This window comes from Alosa pseudoharengus, unplaced genomic scaffold, assembly GCF_046254945.1.
Source record: "Alosa pseudoharengus isolate Yale_2024_CS ecotype anadromous, Long Island Sound unplaced genomic scaffold, YU_APseudo_1.1 YU_APseudo_1.1_scf_11, whole genome shotgun sequence".
NCBI lineage: Eukaryota > Metazoa > Chordata > Actinopteri > Clupeiformes > Clupeidae > Alosa > Alosa pseudoharengus.
This window is the reverse complement of record NW_027468576.1, coordinates 35,392,508-35,416,229: the sequence shown is the minus strand read 5'-3', so window position 1 is coordinate 35,416,229 and position 23,722 is coordinate 35,392,508. Positions and strand designations below refer to the sequence as shown.

Here is a 23,722-nt window from a genome sequence, read left to right as displayed (position 1 = left end):
GATGTTTAGTTCTATGACATACAAACAGGGTTATAAGGAACAGTTAAGAGGCAAATCTTAGATGCAAAAGTTTAGATGCAAAAAGCCTCTAAACGCCACCTCCGTCAAAAATGAGATAAGGATGGTGAGTGAATGCTCTCCACACATAGTATACATTAATCAAATAATTTAGCTTCAAAACCTGCTAAATACCACTCTTTTCCTGGTCTGAAATATTGATTTCTTGACAAAACCCTATAGGAGCCTAATAGAAAATGCTAATTTAAAAGATAAGTGGTCAGACGGATTTGGAGAGCTTTTGGAATAATTAAATGTCACAAGGCTGTGTACAGTGTAACTACTCGTGTGTGCTCGTGCTGTATTTTTTCTTTAGTTTACCAGACTTGACAGTTTGGCAGGAATGTGATAGTGATGAAGAGAAAGAAAGCGCCAGCTTTACAGAGAAGATACCAGATCACCAGGAGATACGACTCCTTACCCACAGTCTCCCCAGTCGGCTTGTCTTCACACGTATCTGCCAAACACATCACAGAATGTTAAAGACCATGGACATGGAGGCCATCAGTACTTCACAAGGACTTGAGTCTAGTCTGACAGAATCACACTGGTAGGCCCATGGCTCACCATTGATGTGGATGGACATGCTAGGACCAACGGCGAGTGTTGGCTCGATCTTGCACACATATGTCCCATTGTTTTCGCTGGAGGCCGTCGTTACAAAGTAATGGAGGATGCTGTTGGGTTCAGTGACACTCTCGTTCCGCAGCAACTTGTTGTCGAGCAACAGCAGCCGTCGGTGCGACAGAGACAGGCACATGAACCGACAAGACAGGTTGAAGGGCTGCCCAACGCACACCGTGGCCACATGGCGTGGCACGCTGATGTCTGGTTGGTCGCACACATCTGGTGAGGAGAAGAGAAGCGAGATTTGATAATACATTTTACCTACAGGTTATTAGCAAAACTCAGATTGAGTCTGAGTTTGGAAGACTGACGCAGGTCAATTAATCTGTTCAAATCCACATGGACCTCAGATGTCAAGAGCCAGCTCACCTTGTGCATAAGCCTTAAACACCAGGCAGAGTATCACTACTGGAGACGGCAGCCGTAGAGCCATCACCACTGAGGTGGACATCACTTCACCGCTCTCTGCCCCTCAACAGACTGCACAGACCTCCAACGCGGAGGATCCTGAATGCAAAGGACACTCAGAGGAGGCCAGAGTTTAGGCGGTATAAAAAAACCTGCAGGATTTATCTAGACAGGAAGTTCTGCTGCTCATGCAAGTTAATCACTTTAAATCGTTCAACAAAGGGAAAGCCCGTGCTGGTGCAACACCTCGCCAAGCAAACCGAAGCAAACCATCAGAGGCCTAGGTATCACCTCTAACAATCAGAAGGTCATCTTGTTTGGAGGAAATGGTCTAACAATCTTTTGCACAGTTCCACTAACAAAATTAACATTTGTATGTTCTATATATCATGTAGAAAGAATATGTCTTTGCAGTTTGTTACTATTACCTTTATTGGCATACTGACAAGCAAAATAGAAAAACACACTTAACACTGATTTAAAAAAAAAACTTTATCATTTGTTTCACTGTTTATTTAGGAAATACTCCATTCTGCATTTTATTGTCCATGTCTGCACCATACTTACCTGCTGTTACCTCTTACTCTATTAGCACATGATGTAATGTTTCTGGAGCACTGGAATGACACAAGAGAATATTGTAATGTTGTAATACAATTCCATGTTACATGTTAAACTGTGTTGCTCGCCTCAGTTACTACAACACTTGTGAAATTGTTGAATAATGTTGTCAGAGCAAATAAAGTAATTTCTGAATCGTGTAATGAAGAATGGGTCATGGGTTCTATGAGACATTAAATAATTTCCTTTATGTCATTTTCCTAGGCTACAGAACAATTACCATAAAATCATACATACACACACACACTTAATTTAGACTATTCTAGACTAATTTTGACTATTCATTATTGTGTGGTTTACATTCTGGATAGCTAAGACACAGAGCTGTATGTCCCTGAAAGAATTATATTGCATACCATGAAGGCAATAAATGGTGAGTAGCCTATAAGTCCACTGCCTGTTGGTTTAATTTAGTGTTTAAACCCTTCTGAGCAAATATGGGAATATTATAACATGTCTTCACGCAGTTTTCTTTGGTGGACATCACCCCTCTCTTCTATTCAGCTAGGCTACATCCTTTGATCAGATGCGCATAGTAGCCCACCACTGCTGTTGACTGGAGAAACTCAAGCAGCGACTGACTGTATGGGTAGGAAGAGGAAAGTGACACCCACGAAAAAGGCTGCGAGATAAACAGAATGGAAATCGACATAAGCTTTTTATATACCGATGTAGGTAATATTATTTTGGATATTTTATTATCTTTAACCTGTATAAGTCCTAATATATAATTCTGAGATGGTCATTTTAATCTATTTCGATTTGGTGGATTAAATAGGATACATAAAATAGCTAGCTAGCTAACATTAGGTCGTTGTCTGATGAGAGTGAAATACAGGTTCGAATAAAAAAAGTGGTGGTTCTCCTTAATGTATTCACAGTTCGTGTGCCACACGAAGTTAACTTCGCTCTTGTTTACTTGCATTTATTTTCTGAAATTCTCCATCCACTATAATCTGTAGGGATCTTGTTGCTGGCTAGCCCTGGCAGCTAACGTTAACCAGTGAATGCTAGCTAGCCCTAACGTTATTCCAGTAAGATAGGTAATATTATAGAGCAAGCCGAATTATCGTCCAGCCGGTCTGTTTCTTAGTGTAACGTTGATCGTTTACTGTCGGTAATGCAAAGCAACATACATATGTTGATCAAGACAGTATGTTTTGACGAAGTATTAACATTATAGTTCCGACAAACGGCAACGTTATTCTCGCCATTCAGGCTTTTCAAGTTCTCTATGCAGGCTAGCTGTGCTAGCCTCTGTGTCACTAATCAATGAGTTAGCCTCGACTAACAATAGCGGCAGGCCAACATTGTGTTCGTGTTACTCAAACGTTATTGTGAGATTTCGCTCGAATAATGATGAGTTTTACGTTACGTCGACCACATATATAATCGGTTACCTCGCACTTGGTAATGTCAGTGAGGTTTGATGACTAAATATTATGGTCGTATTATAAGCTTGCTAGCAAAAACGACAGATATGGACGCTAGCTCTAACAGCTAGCTTCATACTGTATGCCATGTTCAGCCCAAGTCAGGAAACGTTTAGTGGTTTGTCCAGCTGTATTGTTAACGTGCACAGTCAATTCAGAAGACGAAGCTGGGTCCTTAAGAAGTTTCCCGACTTTAGCTATGTAACTTAATCAGTCAGTTGTGCTAATATGTTTATCGTTCAGTAAAGTTGGTGGATGTTTACATGGGCTTTGGATGCCATCTTATCAGGCCTAATCCTGATCACCCTGCCAACTGGTCAACCCGCTTGACACTGCTTTGTTAGCAAGCCAAGTAACGCAAATCTACTGCGTTTAAGTCAGTGACTCGAATAACGGCCCTGCAGATTGAAATTATAGCAAATCATTGTTCATTTTAGCTACGTGGAAGCTGTGCATTTTACTCATATTGGTTCTTTGTGGTTGTACGTTTATCAGGATGCTTATAGCTTGGCTTGCTCTGATTTACACCGACTAACCTGACTTCATTCATTTCCTGCCCTGGGTCGGAGACTCTTAACAGCCTGCTGGGGTAACACCCCCCCCCCCCAGGAGTCTGTCCTTCTCACATGACCCCCTGGCCTCTATTGGAGAGCTGCACAGTGGTGTATTTTTAGTGCTAGTGCTCAGAAACACAAGATAAGACTTCCTGTAGGGAGATGGTCTCCTGTTTCTACTTCCTCAGATCCTCTGTCTGTCTCTCAGGAAAGCGCTGCCACTATTCACACTAGGTTTGCCACAGTTGATTCAGCTGGGAAGCTTTCCAACGCCCATAGTGGGCTGGTTTATGATCAGTGAGGTGCTTTTGACTGAATGTCCAAATGGGGCCTGTTGTGAAGCTCTGTTGTGATGCTTTTCTTGTGCGTATCATTAACACCCTACTCCGCATTTCCTCAGGTGATTGTGAATGTATTATAGCTGTGTGTCAAGCCCTGGCCAGGGGGCTGGAGCCTCGGGAATGTCTCATGTCGGTCCACAGCCAGGCCCGCAGGAAGTGATGCTGAAAGCCACCCGCAGGTTTCCGTCCAGGAGCTCGCCGTGCTTTCCCTCCTGGAGCTAGGACCGGGCTGACCCGACCCGGCCCGGCCCACCGTCACCGCAGCTCAAACTGCCCAAACACCCAGCTGCAGTTGCTCTCGCCTCTTGCACCGTACTGACGAGGTCACCCACCACAGCTGCCTAACCCAGAAGCGAAGAAGATAGAACTGGACTGGAAAAAAAACAAACCCACATGTCGGAGTCCAGCAGATAGGGCTAGATTGTTTTTTGGGGCCTTTAATAGTATTTGACATTAAGAGCTCCAAGCATTGCAGTTTACAGTACTCATCTGAAAGCGATTTGGATTAATGCATGTGAAGGACAGCTAAGTGCGCAAGTGTAAATATCCGCATTCATTTGGCTATCCAGAAATCTTCCCCTCTCTCTCTCTCTCTCTCTCGCTACATCCCACACACACGCTTCTCGCCCTTCCCACCCCCCTGGTTGTTGTGATTCAGTAGATTTGTGGATTTTATGGCAGTGACGTAACTCTGGAGAAGCCCGGGTACCACAAGCTCCAGGATTTAGAGAAGAGAGGAGGGAAGGGAGAGATGGAGGAGGGCAAGAGGGTGGTGAAGTCCGGGGGCAGCCGGAGCAGCCACGGCAGTCGCGGCTCCAGCTCCGGGGTGCTCATGGTCGGCCCAAACTTCCGCGTAGGCAAGAAGATCGGCTGCGGGAACTTCGGTGAGCTGAGGCTCGGCAAAAACCTTTACACCAACGAATATGTGGCCATCAAACTGGTGAGTAATTCCATACAGGAGAATGGCCTCAGAAAAACACTTGATGATGTCGAGGCTGTTTGGCTCCATCCTCATGCTAGTGTTGCAAGTCTGTTGTATCAAAGTGAAGTTGAAGATGATTGCACAGATGGTGGTTCAAAGATTGGAGTGAGGTGGAGGTGTGCCGTTTGGTTCCCCCCTGATTGGTTGTCTATGTTGTCTGTCTCTCTTCAGGAGCCAATCAAGTCCCGCGCTCCTCAGCTCCACCTGGAGTACCGCTTCTACAAGCAGCTTGGCACCGCTGGTAAGCAAGTCCCACGACCACCAATGTAACCACATTTCTGCAGTCTTCACAGACCCTGTTAGGATTACCGTCAGCAAAGAGACGCAAATCACAGGACAAAGTATTTAATGATAACTGTGGGCTCTGTATTGAAATGATAAAAGGTTTGCTCAAGTGTATTCAGGGGATTAATTCCTCTGCATTAAGATAACATATGGAATGTTAAAACGGAAGCCTTGTGGAGCCAACTATGATGCTGATAATGGAACTCTCTTGAAAGGGTCTATAGTCATAATAAGCATTCATCACATTGTCAAGTCAAGTCAGATTTATTTTTAAAGCGCATTTAACATGCACATAGTGCAATCCAAAGCGCTCATTTGTTGATGGTTACACCTGATACTATGCATGTGTGTGTTTGTGTATTGTAGCAGAGGGCATTCCTCAGGTGTACTACTTTGGTCCATGTGGAAAGTATAACGCCATGGTGCTTGAGCTGCTGGGACCCAGCCTGGAGGACCTGTTTGACCTGTGCGAGCGAAGCTTCTCCCTCAAGACTGTCCTCATGATGGCCATTCAGTTGGTAAGAAGACCCTTGGCCTCGCGTCAGTCTGAAAAACCCTGTGGTCCTGTTTGGGCCTTGAGGTTATCATGTACCCTAGCACAGCCATAATGGCGTATTGTTCTGTGTGGTCAGTAATTTCCTGCAGCCTGACATCTCATTTGCACCAGACACGTGGCATGTGCGTTCCGTGTCTTTTCTGTCAATGCTGCGTTACAGTTGTGTGCGTGTGTGTGTATTCACACCGGCAACCTCTCTGATGAGGAGCTGCTACTACCTTTCATTCTATCTTTTCTGAGGATTGCTTCCGACACACTTGGCTCTTGCATGAAAAATAGGCGCCACTTCTATCCTAGCCGGCTTGCAGGTGCAGCGCGTCTCCTGGGGGATGTGTGAAAGCTTTAACCTGTTAGCATGGGCACAGAAATGAGAATGGACAGGTAACTCAGCCGCCATGCTCGCGCCGCACATCTGGTGTGAGGCGTAACACAGATGTACAGGGCTTAAAGGTTGTTTCAGCGATAGCGGGGATACGTCACTTCTGTTGATGTTTAAACAAAACAGAGAGCTATAGCTCGCTAGTCCCTCCCCCTCCCTCCCGTGCAATTAAAACTCTCCTAAACGCGCATCTCGTCGGTTATTGTATGAAACACTTTATTTTGCCTTTGAGTGGATTGCCAACCCTTGTTGGTAGCAATTGTTTTTGTGTACAGATCTTGGAGCCTAGGCTTCCTACAGAGACACATTTTTTTGACGGCTTGCTTATGGGGCAGACAGCTAGCGGATCGTTAGGAAAGATTAGATGAATGTGATCATTTATGTTTGGGCCTTTTTGGGGCCTGCAATCGCTGATACAACCTTTAAAGAAAGGAAAATGGCTGTGCCTGAAGTTTGTGTCTGTTTTAAATAATGATCTGTTTTCAAATCTTAAAAGGCCAGGCCCCATGCCTGAACACCAGTGCAGTGTCTGTGAACGTTAAGCCCCCGATATAAACATGTTGTACTGTGTCTGTAGGGTCAGACAAGCCACATTAATATTCCACCAGTGTCACAGTCCGTCCACTCACATCACACTTGTTGTTTTGATCTGAAGAACTTCGGAATGGTTAACTGCACAGTCTAAATCGCAAGTATTATTTTAACAAAAGCAGCTACCCAGCAAGTCTTTTGCAAGTTGCAACAGTTTTTTTTCTCCCCCCTGACTGAGTTTTTTTTACTGTGACCTCTGAGCTTCGCTGTAGCTGTGCCTCAGGCAAATGAATGAAGGCACAGACAGACGTTTGCTCAGTATTAAGCTTTATGTGTTTGTCTGCCCTTGAGATAAGTCCTTGTGAATCCAGCGATGTTTGTCTGTTACCCTTTAGTGTGGCATTTAGTGATGGGTGGTCTTTTGTCAGATTCAGCATGTTGCTTCTTGCAGTCATCTGGCTGTCCATTCTGTGTGTGCTAATAAGAAACACGTTTTTGTACAGCCCTAGCTCTGTAAATGTGAAGCAAACACTGTGGCTCTGACCAAGCCACAAATAGTTCCAGCCAATCAACAGTTCCAGCCAATCAACGTATTGAATCAGGAGCATGGAATGAAGGGGTGTCATTTGATTGATGGTTGAGCTCAGATATCAACATCATTTACCAGAATCATAAACCTTACCATAAGTTTGAGATTTATTTCCTTATTCCTACAGCTAGGGCAGGTTCAAAGGCATATTTCTAAGTAATTAATGATGATACAATTTGCATTATGTGTATGAGATGTAATTATTTGTAACTATGTAAATGTAAAATGAGCCAATGTGTAAGAAACTGTTGAATTTCACTATTTTGCTTTGGCCGAGAGTAAACTTCATCCAGTGAGCTTTCATTGCTTGTTTGAGAGCATTCACCTGTAGTATGAAAAAAAATGGTTATCACTCCCTCTCTCTCTCAAAACATGTGCTATGAGCTTCAGGAAAACATGACAGGATTCAAACCATGCCTTTCAAGAAAACGTAATATTCTGCAGCCCTTTGTCCCTTTAAAGGGATAGCTCATCCAGAAATGGGTTTCTCCTCCTCGACATGTCCGGGCATGTCCGGTCTTGTCTGTGTGAGGATATGGGACGGCTTCTACATCTTTAAAAGCTTCTGAATGTATAACGGTGCCCATCAAATATCACAAAACTGTCCTTCCAGAATAATCAGTCTTAACTAACAAAGCACAATCACTCACAATACCACAGAATCTGTTTAGCTTAAAAGCCAGTTACATAAACCATCTCCACAGCGCTGAGACGGCATGCTGTTGTGGAATTCCCACTGTGTGTGTGTGTGTGTGTGTGTGTCTCTCTCTCTCTCTAATTGCTGTGCCTCTGTGGGTATGTGGGCTGCAGATCACACGGATGGAGTACGTCCACACCAGGAGCCTGATCTACAGGGACGTGAAACCTGAGAACTTCCTGGTGGGCCGGCCGGGGAGCAAGCGCCAGCACACCATCCACATCATCGACTTCGGCCTGGCCAAGGAGTACATCGACCCCGAGACCAAGAAACACATCCCTTACCGCGAACACAAGAGCCTGACGGGCACCGCCCGGTACATGAGCATCAACACCCACCTGGGGAAAGGTAAGGACTGGGGCAGGGGGTTGGCAGGGTAGGGTACGTAGCCTAGACTGGAAGATATTACCTTGTGATTTGCACAAAAAAGAAAGAAACACTTGGAAGAAATATGTGAAATATTTTTGTTTTGTAACACATAATGTCACATTTTTTTTCATATTCCATAATTTATATAATCATAAAGACTACACTGTACTATGTTAAATTCCAGTATTTCAGAATTTCTCATGTTGAGATACTTGGTTGGATGTTTTTGCTAATTTTGCAAACAAATGAAAAAAAAAAAGCAGTGAGTATGAGAACACTCAAGCCCAATACTCTTCGGGTGTGAGGACAACCAGAAACCCCTCTCTTGGCTTTTTCCCTAATAATGCAGCCTATCAAAATGACTGCCAGTCTAAATCAATCAGGGTGTTGATCCAGTAGAGCTCCTCTCTCTGCCTCGTGTGTGTCAAGAGTGGTGTCAGGAGAGCTGATGCTAAGTGCCCTGTGGGCCTCTCCTAAATCAGGCCGTTTGGAGGCTGGAGTGATTGACAAAGCTCTTCTGTCTCTCTAATACCCTCTCTCTCTCTCTCTCTCTCTCTCTCTCTCTCTCTCTGTCTCTCTCCCTCCTGTGTTATAGAGCAAAGCAGAAGGGATGACTTGGAGGCGCTTGGTCACATGTTCATGTACTTTCTGCGTGGGAGCTTGCCCTGGCAGGGGTTAAAGGTCAGTGTGTTGTCCATGCAGAGGTGTACAGCTCTGGAACAAGGACACTGTTTGTTTGTGTGTTTCTGTGTGCTCATTTGTGTGTGTGAATGTTTCTCTGTGTGTCTGTGTGTGTTTCTGTGTGTGTGTGTGCGCGCATGACTATGTATGTGGGAGGGATGTCTGGCTGCACTGAGTGTATAGATAAGGAGTGTTTCTTCCTGCCCATGCCGTGGGCTGCTGTGTGCTGCACCTATCTCTACTCCAAATCTGTGTGTGTGTGTATATGTTTGAGCGTGGGTGTCTGGCTGCTGGAAATGTCTGACCTATTTATGTGTTTAATCTGGCTTTAAATAATAATAAACAATGTTGAGTTCTCAGCAAAAGCATTAGATGTTGTTGTTGTTGTGTTTCATACACCAGATCTTAATTATTTTATATTCTATGTAGTTTTGGAACATTTTGGAAAGTAATTGTGTATGAGTGCATATGTTTGCAGTCACCATGGTTTAAAATGCCTATTATTTCCAAAAAAGCCGAACATTGTGCATTGTAGTGATGTTCTGGGCAATATCTGTAACAGCAGTGTAATTGTACTGTCCATTGCTGGCTTTCTCTGAAAGTAGCCTTAGATTAACGTTGCATGATGAGCGCAGAGACACAGGAAATGCTTTAGGCCGACGGGGGAGGTTCTCTCAGTGGCTTTCCTCTGCGTCAATTTATTTTCTGAATACTGTATGAACTAGAAAATTAACTGATCGTTGTGTTTGTGTGTATGACAGAGCCTTTGAAATATGTTTTGTGGTAGTGTGTGTGTGTTATTTTGTCTGTTAGTGCTGACCAAGACTGCCCTCTCTCTCTCTCTCTAGGCCGATACTCTGAAAGAGCGTTACCAGAAAATTGGCGACACCAAGAGGGCCACGCCCATCGAGGTGCTGTGCGAGAGCTTCCCAGGTGTGACATCATCTCTTTCCTACTTTCCATTACCTTCAGTGGAGTGTGCTTATTTTTGGTGCTGTCTGTGCTGGATGAGAAGGACAGATTGTTGTTGTCACCCATCCTCTAGAGGAAGGCCTTACTGTATCTTTTGCGTTGTGGAGCCATGATGGATAAGAATGCACTGCTCAGATCTGTGTTGTATCAGACTGGAACTTTAGCCAGCAGCTGTGCTGCAGGTGTTGATAGCACAACATTCACTACTTTTCCATGCATACCATGTTCTGGTTGTATTCGGAATAATGACAGTATTCCTATTGAGTATGAGTTATGTTAACACCTTATTCCAGTTGCCATAACCCGATTAAGCTCATATTCTGGTTTCTTAAAACACAGATAAGACCCCTGGCATATGCCTGTTTTAATCAGAATATTGGAGTATGCAAATGCGTGTTTGTGGGAATTTAGTAGTCCTTTCGGAATATTAAATTATGTCTTCGCATGTTTATGCAAGCAATTTTGGTAGCTTAGTTTGTTGCTCTGACACTTGGCAAGCATAGCGAAAAGTGTGGCTAAAAGTTTGCACTTCTAGAGTGAAGATCAAGGTCAATTTATGTATTCAAACCTGAAAGTTTGAATGTCATGATGGAATTCATCGATGGGTGAAAGCATTGTAATTAGGGTTGGGCACCGAAACACGGTTCTAATATGGCACCGGTGCCAACGTAAACGGTAGTAACTGCATCGAATAACAACGTGGATTTCGGTGCCTCATTTCGGTGCTTAAATAGCGTTTTCTTTAATTTTATTTTTTTTATACGAGGCATCACTGCATGTCATGCGCCATCTCTAACGTCTTGCTCTGATAGCAACACATCCAGATACTGTTAGTTAACATAAACACTGGATGTATAAACCAGAGGGGTGCACCACATGAGTGGACAGTGTTTGACAGCTTGCGTGAGCCCAAGTAGCTTACTTTTAAGCGATATCGCGAGCTCCTGTCAAAATCTAGCAGTGGGCCTAACTACACACAAGCAAAAGGCTATGAAACAACAGAAACAGTAGGCTAGATAGCCTATACCTTACACAATATCCTTGCTAATGCATAACTGACATTTATTTTAAATGTTATCAGCAAAGTTGTAAGGTGAAAACTTTATTTCACGGTGTGTTAAACAACATAATGGCATGATATTAATCTTTCATGTGCATGAGGTCCATATAGCATCACAATGAATATGAAGATCATGTTAAAAGTTAGCTGGCAAAAAACAAATATGTAGGTTACATACCTGATGTCACTGAGCTGTCAAAGAGGCTACGAAACCATCTCCGTACGTTATCGCTAATTAAACTCAGCTGACTGGTGTTAGCGCATAGCCATGGTTGCTGTTAAAATGCCTACTTGGCTAGCGACACCGACATGTAGCCTAACATGTTCAAAACTACTGCGTGTTATGGGTTAAGTCAAGACATAACATTTCTTGAAGCATTTGGGAACACACTGAATTAACTGGAAAGAAGAGTCCCTGTTAGCTTGCTTGCAAATGCCGTTGTCCATGTCCTGGCAGTTTTATGGCAAGCGGTTTTAACATACCTTATGGCAAACCGCCTACACTGGGTAAACTTGAAAGCTTACCATTGTGTGTGCATGCATGGCAAGCTGTTTTAACATTTAAATGTATTATTCATAGGAGCAATGAGATATTGATAGTAAATTGAATATAACAGTTAAATTTCATGTTCAAATTTGTCTCATCAATAAAAAAAGCAATTCATGCTTTAGACCATTTTAATTTAAAACATTTTAAAAACAAAGTACCGGTTCAGGCACCGTTTCGGCACCGGCACCGTTTTAAAAGTATCGATTTAGCACCGGTATCGGATAAAACCCAAACGATACCCAACCCTAATCGTAATGCTCAAAGAAGCAGGTTTTGTGCGCACTCCTGACAGATGATGAATCAATGGAAGCCCCTCAAAGCGGCCGATTATAAATCCAAAAAGCAAAACAATAGTGGCTCTAATCTGGTCAAATTCACCTATTTCACGCTCATTTGAGACGTCATGACGTAGATGCTACTTCCAATGCACGACGCCGCTGGTTTATTCAGAATATGCCAATTGACATGCAGCACATGGAAACATTGTATTCTGAATATTACCACAACCAGAATATAGCCTGGAAAACCCAGACCCTGGTAATCTAGAAAGATTAAGGGTCTGGCCACGAACAATGTAATGGCCCAACTCGAGGGGCGGCAACAAGCATGCATTTAAAAATCTCACTGCACTCAATTGGATAACACTAGACCATGTTTACTCTGAATGATTTCGGACTTCGACGCAATCGGATAACACTACGACCAATGTGTACTGTCCTCCAACGTTGCAGCGCTGTCTTCATCAGTTTAGCTGGTTCCCCGGAATTTGGGGTAAAAGTAACGTGCATCATTGCTCATTGCCAGAGTGTCTCGCAGAGCTCTGCTCTCGCAAGAAGATTTCCAGACTAACCAGAATATGGACCTTAATCGGAATATGGTGTTCATGGAAACGTAGTCGTGTTCATGCCTTGTGTAGCTGATTTTTCAGCAATAGTAGTGCCGAAATCAAGAGCTCTGTTTTTGGGCTGTTTTTCTCAGTTTTCCTCAGCACTGTGGGAGTTGCTGCTGAACATAACAAAGATGGGCGATTTGTTTTTTTTTTACCTTAGTGCATTTGTGTGGTTACCAATCAATCAAATATATACGTCTTTCTGTAGGTTCTTCACACTGATTTGATATCGTTTTAATCAGAAAACGCTAGAAAGGTCGGAACTACTGTGCAAAAAAATTTTAGTAATCATCTTTCCGATTAGATTTTGAGAGTGTAAATGTGTTTCTGCTGATGGTATTAGTGGGCAGGAGGGATGCAGATTACTAGGCAGCCCACACATTCATTCTTACGCTATGAGCAACACTGATTGCATTCCCACTAGGCCCGTGCAGCCCTGTGTGGGTGTGTTCATCTGCATGTGTGGGTACACATTTATATATATGTTTGTGTGTGTGTGCGTGTGTGTTTTCCCTACACATATTTATCCGAGCAGAGGAGATGGCAACATACTTGCGTTACGTGCGGAGGCTCGACTTCTTTGAGAAGCCGGACTATGAATACCTCCGCAAGCTTTTTACCGACCTGTTCGACAGAAACGGCTACGTCTTTGACTACCAGTACGACTGGGTGGGCAAAACCTTGGTGAGTCTCACACACACACACACACACACACACACACACACACACACACACACACACACACACACACACACACACACACACCGTCTCGATGTGTATGACCTTTGAACCCTGTCATCTCATACACACTGCCCTCTGTTTCCTCAGCCCACCCCAATTGGTCCAGTCCCCAGTGACGCTCCCCTCCAGCCGAGCGGCAGGGACAAAACGCAGCAGCAGACCAAAAACCAGGTGAGGGTGAGTTGGCCGATATTCATTCCAGTTTGGTGTTTTCTAGTTGATGTCTGGGTGATGGAGAGCGTCTTTGAAGTGCTGTTTTTAAGGTCACATCTTAATCAGCATAGTCAGTATGTGTGTATGGTGAGTGTGTGTTTCAGAGTGTGTGTCGATGCTGTTTTTTAAGCATATGTCTACACCACAACACAGTCTTTGTGTGTGTGTTTGTGTGTCCTCCTCCTGCCTCCTCTTAACCTTCGTGCTCCTCTAACTTCTCTTCACCTCTGTCAAAGCTGGCATTTAAAAAAAAAAAAAAAAAAAAAAAAAAAAAGGCAATCGCTATTCATGTCTGTTTACTGTCTTCTTCTCTTCTCCTCGTCCTTTTCATCACTGTCTGCCCCGCTGTGGCAGTCTCCTGAGCCGGTGGGTAGCGAGGTGCAGCCCCCTCCAGCCACGCCCCGCGAGGTCCTGGGCTCCCGCCTGACGGCTGACCGCCTGGGGGGCTCCGCACAGGTACGCGCACACGCGGGCGGCCTCTCCTCCCTCCCCCCCCTCTCTCTCTCTCTGTCCCCCTCTCTCTGTCCCTCTCTCTCTCTGTCCCTCTGTCTTTATCTCTCGCAGCCCTCTCTGCTCCTTCTGTACCTGGGGGTCTTTGCACAGGTACGCGCATATGCAGGCGGCATCTCCTCCTCTCTCTCTCTTTCTCTCTCTCTCTCTCTCTCTCTCTCTCTCTCACTCTCTCTCTTTCTCTCTCTCTCTCTCAAACCTCTCCGTTCATTCTCCTCCTGTGCCCAGGGGCACCTCCGTTGCGCCCTCTCTGGTCTCGTTTTGCTTTGTCCAATTTGACGAGGGAGAAAGTGGGACGCAGCATCGTCTTCCTGACTCTTCCCCCCCCTTTCCCATGATTCCTTGCAGGTGATGAACTCGACCAACGGGGAGCTGAACACAGACGATCCCACGGCAGGCCACTCCAACGCCCCCATCACGGTCACAGCTGAGCGGGAGGTGCCCGACGACACCAAGTAGGCATCGCAAACACATGCTCACATTTCCATATACGTTTAGTCGTCTACCCGATGCTTTTCTCCAAAGCAACTCACAAAAAAAACAGAACAATCGAAGTACAGTGTGACTAGGACGTGTTCGTGCAGCAATACTGCAGATACTACTCGCATAGAGTAAAGCAGTGATTTTCAACCTCTGTTCCATGGCACACCAGTGTGCCGTAGGAAACTGTCCAATTTCACTTAATCGGTCCAAAAACATTTATTATATAGTTGTTGCAAATAGGCTATGCCATTGTTGAGCATCTGTGCCTGCAATGTAGTAACTTAAAGTAAATAAATACTCATGTCAGTGGGTGGCAGTAGGGAGCGCAATAATGACCTGGTTAATTAAGCGACGCGCATGAGAAGTGGCGGTGGAAAATAGATATTAGAAAGCTAGACTGCATTGGGCTCCAGGACGTAGGCTATGGAGTAAAACTTGTGCCACCTTAAACCGAATTTGAATATGTTGTATTTGCATTTGAATTGCTGAATTTGAACAATTGTATTGGAAAAACGAATTTGAATAGTATATGTTGAAACTGAATTCATTAGATTGTAACTGAATCTCAGTCAACTTGAAATTGAATATAATATTTTGAAATTGAACTCATTTGCTCTGATACATAAATTATCCTGACTGAAAATGTCGCTCTTGGAACTTTCACATTCAGTTCTCACAATTCAGTTTCAAAACGTCTACCGAGACAAAAACAGCTGGTAGCTCAGGAAAAGCAATCGAGTGCAGAGCTATTGTGATCGCGTGACTAGTGCCGAGCGCGAAGCAGAGCATAGTGTGGGCACTTGGTTTGCACGGTTATTAGATCTGCACGCACGATTCATAAAACACATTCCGATTGTAGGCCTACTGTCTCACCTACCGTTTATGTAATTTTAAACAAATAAAACATTTGTTGCAGTATTATTTCAAACTTCTAGCTTGTCAATCCTTGAAATACAGAACTAGCCTACCCAGCCATCAAACATCGATGTAGCCTAGGCCTACTTACCTACCGTTTTTGTAATTTTAAACAAATAAAACATTTTTTGCAGTATTACATCTAAAACTTCTAGCCTGTCAATCCTTGAAGTAGCCTACAGAACTACCCAGCTAGCCATCAAACATCGATGTATGGTCTTACCTACCGTTTTTGTAATTTTAAATAGGCTAAAACATTTTTTACAGTATTACATTTCAAACTTCCAGCCTGTCAGTCCATACAGAACTACTCAGCTAGCCATCAAACATCAATGTACTGTCTACCAATTGCAGTACTAAATTGCAAACTTCTAGCCTGTCATTCTTTAATGTCATGGGCATAACTTTCTCTCGTTTTCGTTTTTCCTACTCAACTACTGCTCTATTTCTTATCCTGGACTGCCACCTACTGGATAGAAAAGGCAACAACCTAGTAATTATGTGAATAAAAATCTACATGTTTGAATGACCAAAAAAGGACAAATCATTACCGTTTTCTTACGTTTAAAGCCACTCTTGTAATACTATGATGTGTAGGCTACCTTTATTTGCTTCCAATTACATATGGTTATGGTTACGCTTTTGTCCAAAGCAACATAAATACAAAACAATATAATACTTAAAATTTAACAGGGAACAAATGAAGATGTTGGTCAGACTATAATAAAGAGAATAGCAATAATAAACAACCATGTCAATTCAATCAATAGCCTAATGACATAAACAATGAGAAAAAAGGGAAAATAGTAATAATAAACAATAATGTACATTCAGTCAATAATATAATAAAAATAACAATAGCATGGTAAGACATTATGGAGAATATCAATAATAAACAACAATGTCAAATTAATCAACAGCCTAATGAAAATGAAACAATACTATACACACCATAAGTGTTAATGAACTAAGTGCATGTTCAACAGATGCGTCTGTTAAAAGACCCAAAACTATCACAGGAACAGAGAGCACTGGGCAACTCATTCCACCAACATGGAACCACTGAGGAAAAGTCTTGAATTTGACCTATGTCTGGTCGACACAACAGACACTCTTCAGAAGACCACAGTGGGCAGTTGGGGATGTACGTCTTGATCATTGAATTAAAATAACAAGGAGCAGATCCGGTCAGTGTCCTATAGGCCAAAGTGAGAGATTTAAATTTAATTCTGCCTAATAGGGAGCCAATGGAGAGTAACTAGGAGAGGAGTTACATATGTCTTTGGCTGATTAAAGACCAGGCGTGCGGCAGCATTCTGAATCAGCTGTAACAATCTTACTACACAAGCAGGTAAACCAGCTAATAGTAAATTACAATAGTCCAGCTTGGAGATGACCATGGCCTGAACAAGAAGTTGTGTGGAATCCTGTGTCAGATAAGGTCTGTTCTTCCTTATGTTGCAAAGGATAAACCTACATGATTTTGCAATTCATATCTAATATCAGCTGATTACACACATAAACTAAAATTTAGATTGCCCATACATTTGGAAATCCATCACCACCAATGGCAAACAAATCAATTCCAGAGAAAACAACAGTGGACATTTTTATTAGTGTGTAACGTGTTTTACAATATGTGTTGCATCTTGCAAAGATATTTATTAAGAGAAATCAAGCTTCGGTGTCCATGTCTGATCGGTGCCAGTCCAAAGGTCCATTGTCCTCAGTCTATCTCACTGTCCACTGTTCATTGAGGCCTCTCAACCTATGAAAATAAAACCAACAAACAATCAGTGTTTAGCTTAAAGGTCTACTTTGAGTCTCTCGTTAATTGTTTATTCATCTCTGCGCAAAGAGGTCTCATAAGCATCAGGCAATCAGGATACACAAGTCTGTGCACCTAAGAGACAATCAGTTGTTTCTCACACACACATTCATACCTTGCATCGTATACATCATAATAAATATCATTACACCTTCTCTGCACACACACGACTTGGTCAATACAATGAGTTAATTAAGAACCAAGGACATTTCTATCGTCATACAACACATTATTTGCAATCTACACACACATTACTGAAACAGAAGTATCAAGACAACACACAGTTAAAGTATAATAATTAGGTTATTGTAATATACTGTGTCTATTTCTCAATAACTTTTACAAAATCTGCATGGAGTCGATGAAGAAGCATAAATCAGCCTGTAGAAATACTGTTAAACTAGGGTCTCTTGAGTCTTGATCATATTATCGATATAGAACATATTCAGTTTGAAACTCTTAGAAGCTAGCTAGCTACCATTTGCTAACAAAGTTATCGCAATCCAGTTGTCTGGCAACATCACGGCACGAAAAAATTGCCCCACGTAGCATTAGCTAACAGACAACACAACGATGAGAAAAGCTTAACTAGGGGGACATATCCAGTTTTCCACGAATGATACTGTTTAACCTGAGATTGTAACGTGTTCTTACAGGCCTAAAAGGCACAATGATATGACAATGACCAATCATATTGTTCTATCAAAGAGTAACGTTATAGTAGTCTAACTGGTTCTGAACTATGGAAAAAACTTTAACTTAGTCGATGAAACTATGCTGGCTAGCCAGCCAGCGCTAGCATATAATGTACATTATATACAAAGTAACGTTAACAGACATGGCATATGATATCAACTTACTTGGACGTTTTCTGATGTGCCAGTCGCTTCCATCTCTTCTTTCTCTGGAGATTCAGGAGACAGCTTGCTAAGAGAGTGCTATGCTCTTTGCTTCGCGCTCGGCACTTGTCACGCGATCACAATAGCTCTGCACTCGATTGCTCTTCCTTAGCTACCAGCTGTTTTTGTCTCGGTAGACTGAAATTGAATTTCACGTTTTGAAACTGAATTTTGAGAAGTGAATGTGAAAGTTCCAAGAGCGAAATTTTCAGTCAGGATAATTTATGTATCAGAGCAAATTAGTTCAATTTCAAAATATTATATTCAATTTCAAGTTGACTGAGATTCAGTTCCAATCTAATGAATTCAGTTTCAATATATACTATTCAAATTCGTTTTTCCAATACAATTGCTCAAATTCATATTCAAATTCATATTCAAATTCGGTTTAAGGTGACACAAGTTTTACTCCATAGTAGGCTACGTAAATAACGCTTGGTGGGGCAACGATCACTGGAGGACAATGGAGAAACTAGTGTCTGATTGGAAATCAGACCGGTGTCTCTGATTGTCGGCAAGTGTTGCCCATAGACAGTAAGATGTTTGCCTCCAGCAATATGACAGCCGCGTTCATGTAGCCTATGCCACTTAATAGAAGTCGACGGACAATGCGGTATCTAGCTTATCTATGGGTGAAAAGATGTACAACAGCGATCGATAGGCCTACTTGAAAATAACTGAACTGTAAACAAATGGAGAGACTAAATTGTCATTATTTTTGCTGTATTATGCTACTACAGGGTGTCATTTTGTTACATTTTGGTTGGTGGTGTGCCGTGGGATTTTTTTTAATGTAAAGAAATGTACCGTGGCTCAAAAAAGGTTGAAAAACACTGGAATGAAGTGCCAATAAAGTGCAGGTGACCCTATTTTGATGTCACAAAACATTGGCGACCCCAATCATTCACAACATCTCTGTTGTAACACCCAGTCGAAAGTGGTACTTGGATTTTCCCCAAATGTCCTAGCAAGCTCATTCGTTTGGCTATCTCTGCGCATCTGGTTGTTTTGCTATTTTGTTTGGAGCGTTGATCAAGCATGATTACGTCAATAAAACATCTTATTCGGGCTGTGTAAGTTTTATTTTTACGTAGCCAGATTGTAATGTAGGATCCGATTAGTTGCTTAACTTGGATATCATGGAGTTTTTAATATTTTTTATTTAATGTATGTATGTTTTAATGTAATGTACTGGTCAGTTGTAAGATACCCAGTAACAGATCTCAGGCGAGTCGAATTTCAGGCGACCCCACGTGGGGTCCCGACCCCAAGGTTGGGAAACGATGGGTTAGATTTTTTTTTAGATTTGGTAGCTTTGAGTCATTTCTCTAGCCTAGAAATCTAGACGCGCCCCTAGCGCTAGTTGCTAGTCTAGCAACTCTCCGTTGACTTGTGAGCTCTAGAAATCGAAACTAAATCTGGCATTGAAATCGTGTATAGAGTCTTTTGTTGGGCTTAACATAATGATTGATGGCAGAGTTGCAACAGTTTGGCTTGAATTCCCTGCTACTTGAAAACAAATATCCTATTGCGTGCAGTGGGAATTTGAAAGACAACTGATTATCCCGACCCTCGGACTGAGCACTGCGAACGGTGAGTGCCCAGACCCTACATTATAATGTGGGTCTGGCTCGCCAGGCTATCATTTCTCAGGAGTGCATCACCAGTTTCCCCACTGCAGTGATTTCACACCGACTAGTTCAGATGAGGCCCCATGATTACAGAGGACTTCCTGCAGAGGTCTTCTGTAACAAACGTAAGATCAGTCATTGTTATTTTTGATGTTTAAGCCTTTGACTGTTTTTGCAGGTGCTGTTGTTTCTTCAAGCGTCAGAAGAGGAAAGCACTCCAGCGACACAAGTGAGGAAGAGGAGCACAAGGCCTCGTCCCAGAAGAGGAAGAGGAGGATATTTATACTCCTTTTAGCGCAATAGGAGCTGCCTCTTGAAAGACTACTACAGACGACAATGTATTTTACACTAACAGGGGACATATACCAAGGACAAATCTCGCATACAAAGAGAAGAGCCTGAAGGAGTGACAGAGACTCTGTAGGAACACGTGCTTACATTTGTGGTATGGGGAAGAGTAAGCCAGTCATGGCAGTTCTATCCCGGGTCCTTTAGTTGTATTTTTTCCTATTTTAAAAAATTAAGTCTGCTATTCCAGATTCTCTTTATCTCTCTATCTCTCTCTCTCACTCCCCCTTTCTCTTTCTCGCACTCTCACACACACAGATACCTACACACATCTCTCTCTCTCTCTCTCTCTCTCTCTCTCTCTCTCTCTCTCTCTCTCTCTCTCTCTCTCTCTCACTCTCTCTCTCTCTCTCTCTGGGTCCAAGATGTCTATGCGTCCAAACTTGTTGGAGTGAACTTTCATGGACACGGAGTATCCCAGGTGTGTTTCTGCAAGTGACCAGCAGGGGTCGCTGTTTGGCTCAGAAGAGCGTGCAGCTCACCTTGCAGAGCTGCCAGTTGCAGACAAATGCCTCTGATGACTTGAGTGGACTCTCAAAGGGACGTACAAAGCCAGGATGGGATTACGATGCAGACATTTTCACCTCACTTTAAAAATGGACGCACGCTAAACTCTTAAAGGGATGTAGAACATTTCACAGCGTTTTTTTTTTTTGGGGGGGGGGGGGTAGGAGAGAGAAGCGTTCGAGGCTCATCTCCCATTCTTTTCTTGCTGTGTAAAGGTGGTTACCTGTGAGTCAGAGTTTGTGCCTTTCTAAGTAAAACCTCCAACACTCATGTCTCCAGAGTCATGTCTTAGTCATTTTATCATACCCCCCCCCCCCCCTCATTTCCATCAAACACTTTCTATCCTCTTAAATCTTATTTTTTTCTTCTTCGGTTCCTGCTTTGTTTTTTGTTTTTGTTTTTCTGACTGTACCTGACACACTTTTTTAAATGACCTGTCTCCATTTTTTTCCCCTGTGTTTCTTGTTTCAAACCTGTTTGTGATTGATACAATTTTTAAACAGTGTAAATCAGTTACCAAATGGCAGGATGGGGGAGTATACATCTCGTCCCATGACTCCTTAGCCTTCTCTACCCTTTACAGTTATGTGACCCCACTCTTCCATCTGCTATTCCCTCACTCTTATACTGTTCCTCTGTACACCTGGGAGAAAAAAACATTGCAAACGGGGAATGTCACAAGTAAAGGAGAAATCAGTGGCAAGAGCTGCCAACAGGAAGTTGAACCGAGCTGCAATTCAGGTGTGGACGTGTAATGACAAACAGTGAGTTAGGGCAGCCTGGCGAAGTGTGGCCATGGAAAGGAGAAGATATATAAATGTTTATACTATACAGAGCAAACAATGTTTATTTCTGATGTTTTCTCAAATAGCTTTGTTTTTAAGTTGTATTTATTTGTACATAACAAATAAATGTGTTATTCCTTCATTTTTTTTTGCAGTTAACAGACTCCTGCAGTTGACTCCTGAGTCTGTGCTCAGGAGGTGACGGTCATTACGCATTTAACGACATCCTCAGGTGATACTCAAACATTAACATCCTCAGTTGTAAACAGTTCATGATGTTGTACAAAGATGGTCTTAAGCTATAACAGTAAAATAAAGCCACATACTCCATCCACACTGTCTGGATCAGGTATTAGAAGGAGTGTGAGTATGTGCATTTGGGCAAAAGCCTTTGTATAAGTATGGACAAATGTACATGCCTCTAATAAGGATGGTTGTGTGTGTGTGTGTAAGATGGTGCATGTGTAAGTGCATTCATGACAAAATATTTTAAATGAATTACTAGATTGTGGGCAGAGAACAAGTCATCAAGAGAAGATATTCTAGGTGTGCCTAGGTTAGTTTTACAATCTTTTCTAGAATGGGATGTTTTTATAGGACAGTAAACATAAAAGCTGTGCAGTGCGTTTTTGAAGGCCAAGTCATCTGGGCCTGAAGTTGTTGACCCCTGAGTGAGACTGATTCCAAGTTACACATTCACATAGCTATACTCTCAAACCTGTTGTGAGGGAACAGGGCTGTTTCCTGGAAACGATTAATAGGGATCTTTGGGTGGTTCAGGGTGGGAATAGAAGGGGCCCTCGGGAATACTGTACCATCCGAACAGGCCAGAGGAAATTATGGTCCTTGTCTTAGTAGAGTAATGGAAGCTTATGCCAAGAAGGAGGTGCAATATTTTTTATTAAGTTCAAGAAACTGTAAACTGGCATGTTATTTAGCTTGCTGGGGAAACCAAAATGGGCATATCCAAATCAAATTCTGATTCCAAAAGGCCTTAGCTTATTCAAACACCTGTAGGCTTTTTTCACAGTGTCTATAAGATGTCTATAATTTGCTGCATTTTAGTTATTATCAGAAGTGAATAATAGTAATATAAATGATATTATAAACTGTTACGCTGGCAAGTAATGCCGCTCTGTCCAGCACCTGGATTTATTGTTTTTTATTGTTTATTAGGCCTATTCGTTAATTTGTTTGTTCATGTCTGTTTGTGCTATAGGCTGGTGAGTCACTCCGCTCTCCCTCCAGCACAATTGTTTTTGTTTGATTCTTTGTTTGTAAACGCAGGCAGGGCATTGCTGGAAAAGAGCTTAATGCTTATAGTTAGGGAAAGTTAGGCATTTTTTTGCCAATCTGCAAAACAAATTCTTACCAATAGCTTTTTTAACTACGTGTTCCTATAGGTGTCTAACACCTCCTAATTTATCCACGGCCAAATCCTCGGGGAAACACCTGGAGAGCCAGGGATAGATTCAGCACCCCTAAAAAACCCTAATTAGACTTATTGGTAAAAAAATGTTTTTCATTGTTTTCGCCCAGTCCCTCTTGATTGGCGTTTCTCCGATGATTTGGCCTTAGGAACAAGTAGCCTAGTAAAAAAAGCTATTGGTAAGACTTTTTTTGCAGATTGGCCAAAAAAACCCTCACTTTCCCTAACTATAAGCATTAAGGTATTTTACAGCAATGCCCTGAGTTTACAAAGAAAGAGAATCGAACAAAAACAATTATGGAATTTGTTTTGTAGATTGGCATGTGCCAATGCCTAACTTTCCCTAATAGTTGGGCGGCTAAGCCAATTTTTCATCAGAATCGATCACTTTGCGATAAAAGCATGAAATTTGGTATGAAGGCTCACAAAGGGGGTCTGATCAGATTTAGGACCGTAGGCGCTCAAAATCTGGCCCCTTTCAAAATGGCCGCCAAATATGGATTTCGTAATGGGAAAATGAATTAAAAGCTGCCAGAAACATAAAATGCAATAACACACTTCACCATAAATACATGTAAATATGAGCACACTTTCACATAGAAGGTCTTTAAACTTTAAAATACAAGATATGTTTTTAAAAAAAAATGGCTGCCAAATATGGATTTCATAATGTCATAATGGATAGATGACAGAAATAAACAATTACAAATTTTGCACATTTGGTCATTAATCAATCCAGTTCATTTTTAAGCAAAAAGGTAAATAGGTTATTATGATATCTATCAGAAATGATGTACTTTTTAAATGCATATTTTTACTTGGTAGTTTGTCAGTGACTCCTCCTTACTCAGT

The 23,722-nt window shown here is 42.3% G+C and overlaps 1 protein-coding gene across 5 annotated transcripts; it reads left to right on the top strand.

Annotated features, from left to right (window-relative positions):
• Positions 1 to 2,258: 2,258 nt before the first annotated feature.
• Positions 2,259 to 21,773, top strand: LOC143117363 (casein kinase I-like). 5 transcript variants are annotated; one of them, XM_076279055.1, is made up of 12 exons: positions 2,259 to 2,384; positions 4,101 to 4,981; positions 5,195 to 5,264; positions 5,675 to 5,826; positions 8,174 to 8,408; positions 9,025 to 9,110; positions 9,959 to 10,043; positions 13,117 to 13,265; positions 13,410 to 13,493; positions 13,890 to 13,991; positions 14,394 to 14,500; positions 19,980 to 21,773. In XM_076279055.1, exons 2-12 carry the CDS (start codon positions 4,793 to 4,795, stop codon positions 20,032 to 20,034), a joined length of 1,314 nt encoding a protein of 437 aa, XP_076135170.1. In that variant the 5' UTR covers positions 2,259 to 2,384; positions 4,101 to 4,792; the 3' UTR covers positions 20,035 to 21,773. The 5 variants fall into 5 exon arrangements, with proteins under 5 accessions (XP_076135170.1, XP_076135168.1, XP_076135169.1 ...); XM_076279053.1 differs by having other exon boundaries at positions 13,410 to 13,499; XM_076279054.1 differs by having other exon boundaries at positions 2,259 to 2,388; positions 13,410 to 13,499.
• The last annotated feature ends 1,949 nt before the right edge of the window (positions 21,774 to 23,722 follow it).